Consider the following 10271-nt stretch of genomic DNA (forward strand, 5'->3'; position numbering starts at 1 on the left):
TTTAAATATATAGATGAACGGTAACATTTATTCTCTTTTCCACTCACAACATCCGAAACTTTTCTTTATGTTATAAAAACCCACTCATAAAAAAAAGAGGGATAGTTATATTTCGTAATCTATATGTTAGGAAAAAAATACAAATTTAGAAGCTCAGCCTTAGAGGTGGGCAAAAGAACCATTTAACCGAACCGACCAGAAAATCAAATCAAAATCGAACCGGTTTGAAACAAATTATGCAGAAACCATTTTGGAGCCGCTTGAAACCGTAAATTTGGAGTTGTTTTGTAATTCTCTATGATTAACCGAACGTATACCGATAAAAATCACCAAAACCCGAATCGAGACCAGGAAAGAAAGCGGTTTCAAACGGACTATAAACTGGTTTTGTCTTTTATTGAGCAAACCGTACGTGTTTGGGGTTTGAAACCGTTTTGTGCACATGTATCTACATTCGGGCGGAAGAAAGAAAGAGTCGAACATTGAAGCATCAATGTAAATTATGTTTATAAGATAAAATTACAGAGGAGCCCCTGATTAGTTTAGATGTTCCAATGCAATCCCTTAGCTTCTTCTTCTCTCACAGTCACAGAACAAGTCCTGTTGTCAGGATGTTATCATCAAACCCTAAGGCCGTCATGAACCTGAATCCCGATAATTCTTCTTCATCTTCATCCTCAACCCGAGCCACCACAACTAATCAACTTCTTGCTCATATCACCACATGTAAAAGTAGTTTATCATCGGTTTCTGTTTCGCGAATCGAAGATTCCAGAGATGACGAGGAGCCTCAACTTGTGGTGGTGTCGTTTTACAAGTTTGCTGATTTTCCTGACCATGCCGATCTTCGTAAACCCTTGAAACACCTGTGCGAGAGCCTCGTAAGTAGTATTATTATTATTATCATCCTTTATATCTAAGGGTCAGTAATACCCCTTACCAAACTTATACTTTTCAGTACATTTCAGGCGGTATCATTCTCGCACCAGAGGGAATCAACGGCAGCATATGCGGCATCCGGAAATCAGTTGAACAGGTTCTTGACTTTATTCAGTCTGATGATCGCTTAAAGGGTCTCCGCCAAATAGAATCACCTGTAACCCCTGAAGAAGAAGCTATTCACCATGGACACACAACCACTTCTCCACTCGCTGCAGGTGAAGACGCACCCTTCAGGTGGGACCACGTCAGAGTCAAGCTTAAAAAGGAGGTAGGTACTCGTACAATAAATACTTTGGATGACTTCTGTCCACATTTGTCATGTTTCCTTTAAAACGTTTGCTGCAGATCGTTTCCCTTGGAATGCCATCTGTATCACCTAATGAGAGAGTCGGGAAGTATGTCACTCCAGATGAGTGGAATTCACTGATCAATGATCCAGATACAGTAATCATGAGTTGGTTATTTTCTGTTTCCAAGCTTATTCTATCATGATGAATTGAAACAAACTTCTCTTTTTTGGATGTGCTGTTAGGTTGTAATTGACGTGCGCAACGACTATGAAACCCGTATCGGCAAATTTAAAGGAGCGGTTGATCCACGAACCACCGCGTTCAGGGAATTCCCATCATGGGTGGATGATGAATTCCATCTTTCGCCATCAGATACCCAAGTGGATACCAGAGATTCAGCCGAGGAATCTGGGAATGAGGGACAGAAAGCTCCACCTCGTGTTGCAATGTATTGTACAGGTGGCATTCGGTGTGAAAAAGCTTCAAGTTTTCTCCTCAGCAAAGGCTTTAAAGAGGTAAGTGTAGCTTCCTTCAAATGGATTGATCTAGGTTTTTTTTTCTTGTATATGACAGGTCAATCGGTCAAAAAGAATATAATAGCTTAAAAGGAAAGAGCTAAAACCGTCAGAAATTGTATAATTAAGTTACAGAACCTTTTAAAGATGATTTTATCACAAAGATTAGATTACTGCTGATTATAAATCATTTATCATTGACACAGATCAACCAGGCCTGCACTTAATTGGAAATAATAGGATTTTGTAATCAGATTTATAACACTGTTAATTTAATCATCATCATCATCATCATCATCGTACTCAGTATATCCCACCAATAGCAATGCTATGGTAGGGTCTGAGGAGGGTAAGATGTAGACAGCCTTACCTCTATCCCATAGGGATAGAGAGGCTGCTTCCGGTGAGACCCCCGGCTCGATAGTAGTTTTGAATCAAGCCTTGGACATAAGACACATAACACTCAATCATCGGGACACCGGCTGATTGGTGCATGTGCCCTTGTCTTTCGGCTATCAACGCCACCACATGATGCCTGATTAACCTTCCGCCACTTTTAAAGTTATTTTCACGTGATTAGTAAAATAACGTCAAAATTAGTGCAATTTTACTTTTGCCCACCCAAGGGTTCACACATATATACATTATATGTGCGCACCGCAAACACTGTTAATTTAATGATATGTTTAATAACTAATGGGGTTTGGCCGTGCGCTGCGGCGTGGTTTGAGATTGGTACAGTATCAGAATACCGAAATCGAAAATGAGTGAAAAAACACTGGCGGTACAACACTGGTCCAGTACAAGTAGTGGAAGAATATCGAAAAATATTGGAATCGAAAAACATAAAAATGAATACTGGTACTAGAGTGTTGTTTGGTCGGTAAAAAAGATAATTTCTAGTTTACGATACCAAAAAATACTTTATTTTGAATACAACTTTGGTTCCAATAAAATTTAGAAAAATAATAAATGTAGCTGTGTATTTAGATTTTTAGGACAAAAAAGTATCGAAGAAAATTTAGATAAAAATAAAATTAACTGATAAATAAGGGGTGATTTTGAAACATTGAAAAAAACTAGCTTGCCAAGTATCAACATTTAACATTGAAAAAAACTAGCTTGCTAAATATCAGCATTTCATCTGTATGGGCACTATTCACGATATCTCGTTTCTATATAAATATATATATAAATTTTGGACAAATATGGTTGGGTCAATCCAACCCAACCCGAACCGATGCAGCTCGTTTTGACCTGTTACTGAAGTATTTGTCCATGTATTTACATGTTGATATCATCTTTTTTGGAAATATTAGTAATTTATTTTTTTAGGTTTACCATTTACAAGGCGGGATACTAAAATATCTGGAGGAAGTTCCCAAAACTGAGTCGCTCTGGGAGGGTGAGTGTTTTGTGTTTGACAAGCGGGTCTCGGTCAAGCACGGGTTGGTGCCTGGAAACTTCAAACTATGCTATGGTTGCAAGAAACCTGTGAGTGATGCTGACATGGAATCGCCAGAGTGGGAATACGGGGTTACGTGTCCCTACTGTTATGCTTCAAAATCTGAGGAAGAGAAAGAGAGGGCTAGAGCAAGACAAAGGCAGTTTGAAGAATGGGGTGTGATTGGTGGGCCCGACAAAGGTCATAGGCCTGTGAAAGCGAAGGATGCTAACGACACAGATGGTGCTCAAATGCCAAGGTCCATGTGACGTTGACTAAGGTCAACTTTAGTCAACTGCACCATGAATGCTGTAACTGTAATCGAATGTGGTATGTCATGTTTTTGTGATAGATGTATTTTGATTTGGTATGTCATGATTTTGAGACTGTTTTCTTCTGTTGCATGTTTGTAGTGAAAGTATTAGCTATATATATATTAATGCACGAATATAAATAGAGCCATGCAGAAAGTCAAAAAACCCTTTTAAAAGTTGTCTGTGACATCTAGCATATCCAAAACCCGAAAGTCTTCTGGACTGTACATGATACGAGGACACTCTTGAGGTATATTCAAGAAAACAGAAACGGGTCAATGTCTATGACCCATTCAAATTAAACACATTGACCCATTCAAATTAAACAGTAGCGGGAAGATGTAGCAAGAATTAGGCAGGTTTCCAGGAGCCGTTGTAATTGCAACGGGTAGTTTAAGCAATCCCTTTCTTTTGTTCTAGTTTCTAATTATCCTATCTTGTGTTGGAATCGGGCATTTTAATTTGTATTTATCAACTTCAAATACTTTTTTTCTTTTTTTGAACGGTGCCTGCTAAATTTCTAACCCTAGCATTGCCGGGACTCCTGTTTTGGACAAAAATCTGCTAAGGATCAAGTATCCAAATCTGTTATGTGAGGTAAGGTGCTAACGCGATAACGACAAGTGTGTAAGCGTAATATTGGTGAACACAAATATGTGATTACGAGGGAAAAAGCCCTTAATCAAGATAGTCTTACTTCGGTTAAAACTTATCGGATTTTATCGATATCCGAATCTGTGAATTTACAGATTTCGGAAGAAGGTGATTGAAGGATATTTTGTGAGTAAAGGTCATCATGATGATACAGTTTTCCGACCCTTCGATTCCGCAGCCCGTAGCGACAGCATTTCAAAAAACTGGGTTTGCTTTCCGGCCCAACCGTTTCTCATAGGTTATAAGTATCATTTCCCTAATTTTACTCAAAGGTTCTTCAATTTGGCGGGAATTTTTTATATCCAGGCCGCGCCAATGTTGTGGAGAGTCCTTCATACCATAGAAAGGATAACCGTAGAGGAGGGAGTCGAGTTCGGCCTAGCAGAATTAGCATATCTGTACAATCTTGTTACCCACGGTTCCAAACGCTTTATCTTTAAATCGAAACCTCACCCAGAAAATCCCATTTTCAAAGTTACCCTTAATAATACCTTCTGGAAAAACCAATTCTTCTTCGTAAGACGAGAATCTATTCCGGGTGGAACCAATCTTCCCAAAAAGTGGGTAGGATCCAGGATCCTTAGGTAACCTAGATAGGATACTCTATTCTTCCGCTAATAACTTTTATTACTTGTGTAGTCGAAAATTTCGATTTGCTGGCTGATCTTCCGGCAGTTGAAGACAGAGTGAAGAGGTTTTTGTCACTAGATCCTGCAATCGGGACTTTTCAAGTTGAAGCTTTTCAAAGATCAAACTCAGAATCCATCATGTCAAGTAAGAATAATAATTCTAAGTATAAGAAAGTGTTAAGAGTTGAAAACTTATCTGTCAATTGCTGTTTACAGGTGCTCCGAAATCAGGAAAATCTGCTTCCAAGTTCTCCCTCAAGGATATCGATTGCATGGTTACCAAGAAAAAGACCCCGAAATCAACCCCTGCGTCCGAGCCTCGCCCGATCACGATTCGAACAAAGTCTGGGTCCAAGAGAAAGAAGAGTTCAGATATAGAGAATCCCTTTGATGCTGAAAAGCAGATTCTGGACATGCTTTCTACTGTAAGGATCCTTTATCTTTGTCAGTTTCTATTATCCCAAGCATCTTCCTAAACTTATTCCGCTTTCATTCACAGGCCATCGATTCTGCCCGACACCACTATGAGAAGACTGTCGCAGAGCATGAAAATACCCTCGTTGCGCTGAAATCAACGGCTGCTGCTAAGGAGAAGACCCTCTTGAAGATGACCAAAGAGAAAAGAGAGATAGAGGCACATGCTGCTGCCCTGGCCGTCCAGATGCAGGGCGAAATCAACCGGGCTACCAAAGAGGCGAAGGTATGGGCAGCCAAGTCGGTCCTCGAGGCCAGAATCAAATTGGTTACCGAAGCCAATGATCCATCTTTTGATAAGTCTTCATGGGAAATCAAAGAATGGAAGCAAGCCTTGATCGACTTGGACGGAGGCGAGGATGTGACTGAAGCTGTAATGGTTGAAGCGGGCGAAGGAGGAACAAGCGGTGTGAAGGGTCTGGATGAGGTTGAAGGTGGGAACAAGGCACCGTTGGAGGCAGAAACAATCGAATGAACGGGCGATGAAGGATACAAAAGACAAGGCCCAAGCCCGTTTTATTTTGCTTTTACGGTATTTTTATGAACAATTTCAATGGTCTGTAATAAACAATAGTATTTAGGATAAAGGATCCATGATCCTTAAGACAATTGGCAGGGGTGACAAAGGTGGAAGGATCCTCTGTTTGTGGGGATGAAGCCTTTGTTGCCCCTGTTTTTAATTTCCCTGCACTTATGAACTATTAGTAACTATTACTTAACCCAGATGGATGGTCCATTTTTTCGTATGGTGAAGTCCGGGTTAAGAATTTTGGATAAGTCCTTGGGGCTTATTTTAATTAATATATAAATATTTTGACTATCTACCTGTTATTTATTTTCAAAAACTTGTTAAATATAAGTTTAGCATTGTTAATAGTTTGACAAATAATTTTGAGTAAAAGATTTTTTAGGATAGAAGATCCGTAAGAAAATAATTCAGTATAAGGTATCCTTAAATGATAAATATTACGCTAAAATATCTTAATCAGTTGATAAAATTTATATAAGAAAATTCCCACAAAGAGTAAATTTTAGGATAAAGTATCCCGAAAATAGCTAAAGATTTTAGTAATCAAACAACGTTAAGCGAATAGCCTCTCCAACTGGAATATCCAAATTTATTGCAACAAATACCATACATAAGTTAATCAATAAAGATCATACCAGAAGGTCTAGATAGACCTAAGTTACTAGAAGTATTGAACTCTTAATGTTCCTTACAAGAGTAGCTTTAGGACCCGGGATCTTTAGTTTCTTGATCTTCAGGAAAAACTTAGAAGATCCGCTGCAAATAATTCATATTAACTGGGATCAAACCCATTAAACTGGGGACAAGCCTAACAAATATTCTGGGGACAAGCCCGTTCAACTGGGGACAAGCCCGTGTAATCTGAGGACAAGCCCGTGCAACTGGGGACAAGCCCATAAAATAAACTGGGACAAGCCCAATAAACTGGGGACAAGCCCAAACTGGGGACTGGCCCAAAGATACGGATGTTAACTGGGGACTCGCCCGAACCGGGATTTAGCCCAAACGTGAGATAACGTGAAAACGTTATAAACCGGTGGTATGGTACGTCTACCATAAATCGTAGGATCCTCCATATAGCCGGAGACAACGAAATTGTCAGCCACTAAGCGTGTACTGGTCCCGCTGCCCCGAACTATACGTCGGATAGCGTGCGCAACTGGCAATCGTGAGAAAGGTGAAAACCTTTAAACCGTAGGGGATATGACCATCGGGGGTCATATCCAATCGTGGGCTAGGCCAAGAGAAATAGGATATTACCTCGAATGTAAAGGAGAGGTGGCCAACCTCTTGGACATTAAACCTCTTTTCGAAATCTGCATTGTTAATTAAAAACTTGGAAAAAATAAAATCTTAAGAATATATTATCCTTAAATTAACAACAATTCAAATGGAATAATTGATCAGAAAGATGTTACCGATTTAAGGATCCTAGATCCTTTATTGGATAATATATCCTCTTAGGATATTGGATCCTGATCAGAAAAAATATTTCTTGAGGTGGATGGCATTCCATCCTCTAGGTAACCTGTTGCCTTCCATTGTGAGCAAATGATATGCCCCCTTTCCTGCTTCCGACTCAATTTGATAAGGTCCTTCCCATTTGGGAGCTAGCTTCCCATCAGCCGGATTTGTTGTGTTTTGGAAGGCTTTCCTTAACACTAGATCTCCTTCTTGAAATCTTCTGATTCTGATATTTTTGTTGTATGCCCCAGCTACCCTCTACTGATAGGCTGCCATCCTGATCTTGGCAAGGTCTCTGAGTTCTTCTACAGTATCCAAGTCTTCAAGAAGGATTTATTCGTTGGCTTCAGGATCACGGATGCTCGTTCTTGCCGTAGGAACCACCATTTCCGTGGGAATTACTGCTTCTGATCCAAACACCAAAGAGAAGGGTGTCTGGCCTGTTGCATTTTTGGGTGTAGTCCTGTCTGCCCAAAGAACATAAGGAAGTTCTTCAGCCCATTTTCCCTTCTTCGATCCTAGCTTCTTCTTAGATTGTTGATGATGATCTTGTTGCTAGACTCTGCTTGACCATTGGCTTGAGGATGAACCAGAGTGGAAGTAATCATTTTGATGCCCCAACTGTCACAAAAGTTAGTGGTTCTACTCCCGATAAACTGGGAACCATTGTCACAAACAATTTCAACGGGAATACCAAATCTAGTTATAATATTTCATTTAATAAAAGATATTACTTCCCTTTCTCGGACTTGTACAAATGCTTCTGCCTCAATCCATTTGGAGAAGTAGTCAGTCATAGCAAGCATAAAGACCTTTTCACCGGGTGTTTTTGGTAGCTTGCTCACAATATCCATACCCCATTTCATGAAGGGCCATGAAGAGGATATAGGATACAGAGGCTCCGCCGGCTGGTGAAGGATGTTCGCGTGTCTTTGGCAAGCATCACATTTCCTTGAATACTCTACTGCATCCTTCTTCATTGTTGGCCAGAAGTATCCAGTTCTGAGTATCTTGGAAAATAACGCTCTTCCACCTGTGTGATTGCCACAATCTCTTTCGTGAAAATCCTTGAGTACTTCTTGGACCTCAGGATCCTCAATGCATCTCAAATGTGGATCTGCAAGAGATTTCTATATACCATATCATTTAACAAGATATATTGGGATACCTTGAGTTTGAAGGACTTGTGATTTTCTGTGGTTGAAATTTCTCCAGTTTGAATATAGTTCTTGATAGGATGGATCCATGATCCTTTGTTATTTGAAGAGAAAGGATCCCGGAGCATGATTTCTTTGTCATTTGTTATCTCTCCAACTTCATATTCTCCTATTGCTGGCGAGACGATGTGGATTATTGGGATTTTCAAATCCTCAGGAATCTTCAGAGATGAGGCTAAGTTTGCTAAGGCGTCTGCCCTAGCGTTTTCTTCCCTTGGTACCTGTGTAATACTAAATATTTCGAAGGATTTCGATAACTCCTTCACAACATCTAAATATTTCATTAGTTTCTCACCTTTAACGGCATACGGGCCATTAAAGTGGTTAGTTATCAATAAAGAATCTACATAAACTTGAAGATACCTGATCCTCATGCTTTTGGCTAATTGCAAACCTGCGATTAGATCCTCCTACTCTGCTTCATTGTTTGTTGCATGGAACTCACAAGCTATGGATTGGGGTAATATGTCCCCCTGTGGTGATTTCAGTAGGATCCCTAATCCTGTTCCTCTCACGTTGGATGCTCCATCTGTGAAGAGTATCCAAGGGTCCTTGGTCTTTTCCAGTGTTTGGACTTCCAAGTCAGCTTCTTTTTGTAGATCATTGGTGAAATCAGCCACAAAGTCCGCTAGTGCTTGAGACTTGATTGCTGTTCTTGGCTCGTATTAGATATCATATGCACTTAATTTTACAACCCACTTAGCCATTCTACCTGACAACTCTGGTTTTCTAAGAACATTCTTTACAGAATAGTTAGTTCTCAAAATAATAGGATGAGTTTCAAAATAATGCCTCAGTTTAGTAGAGGTCATAATAAGTGCAAGAATTAATTTATCTAAATGAGAATACCTGGACTCCGCACCTAGAAGACTTTTACTTACATAGTAGACATGATGTTGTTCACCTTCGTGATCCTTTACTAAGACGGCACTCACTGCATTTCCTAAGACAACAAGATATAAATACAAGGATTCTCCATCCACAGGCTTCATTAGAGCTGGAGCTGAGGATAAGTAATCCTTTAGGGCTGTAAGCGCAGCTTCATGCTTTTCAGTCCACTCAAATTTCTTGTTCTTTCTAAGGATATCATAGAAGTCTTTGCACTTCTCGGAGGATCTTGAAATAAATCTATTCAAAGCCGCTATTCTTCCGATGAGTCTCTGGACATCTTTGGCATTTGTAGGAGACTTGAGATTGATAATGGCTTCGATCTGCTCCGGGCTTGCTTCAATTCCTCACTTTGTTACCATATATCCCAGAAACTTTCCAGCCTTAACACCAAAGTGGCATTTGGATGGATTCAGTTTCATGTTATAATGGTCAAGGATATTGAATGCTTCCTCAAGGTCCCTGAGGTGATTTTCTGCTTTCTTCGACTTTACCACCATATCATCTATGTATACCTCCATAGTCTTGCCAAACTAGTCCTTGAACATCATGTTAACTAGTCTTTGGTATGTTGCTCCTGCATTTCTTAGTCCAAACGGCATAGCAGGTATAACAATATATGCGGGTTGGAGTCATGAATGCTGTATCCTCCTGATCAGATGGTTTCATCTAAATTTGTTGGAATCCAGAGGAAGCATCCATAAAGGTAAGCATTTCATGTCCAGCCGTTGCGTCCACCATGGCATCTATATGTGGTAAGGGGAAAGGATCCTTGGGTCATGCCTTGTTTAAATCGGTAAAATCGACACACACCCTCCACTTTCCATTCTTTTTTGAAACAACGACCACATTTGCTAGCCATCGAGGATATTGAACCTCTCTGATCATACCGGCCTTAAGAAGTTTTTCAA

At 39.9% G+C, this 10271-nt stretch overlaps 1 protein-coding gene across 1 annotated transcript; it reads left to right on the forward strand.

The window, feature by feature from the left end:
- Positions 1–532: 532 nt before the first annotated feature.
- Positions 533–3588, forward strand: LOC143607674 (rhodanese-like domain-containing protein 7). Its single transcript, XM_077083040.1, has 5 exons — positions 533–881; positions 959–1210; positions 1288–1386; positions 1475–1747; positions 3083–3588. Exons 1-5 carry the CDS (start codon positions 555–557, stop codon positions 3458–3460), a joined length of 1329 nt encoding a protein of 442 aa, XP_076939155.1. The 5' UTR covers positions 533–554; the 3' UTR covers positions 3461–3588.
- The last annotated feature ends 6683 nt before the right edge of the window (positions 3589–10271 follow it).

The sequence above is a fragment of the Bidens hawaiensis genome, unplaced genomic scaffold, assembly GCF_021521415.1.
Source record: "Bidens hawaiensis isolate Kalapana, Puna unplaced genomic scaffold, B.hawaiensis_p1.1 tig00084887_1, whole genome shotgun sequence".
NCBI lineage: Eukaryota > Viridiplantae > Streptophyta > Magnoliopsida > Asterales > Asteraceae > Bidens > Bidens hawaiensis.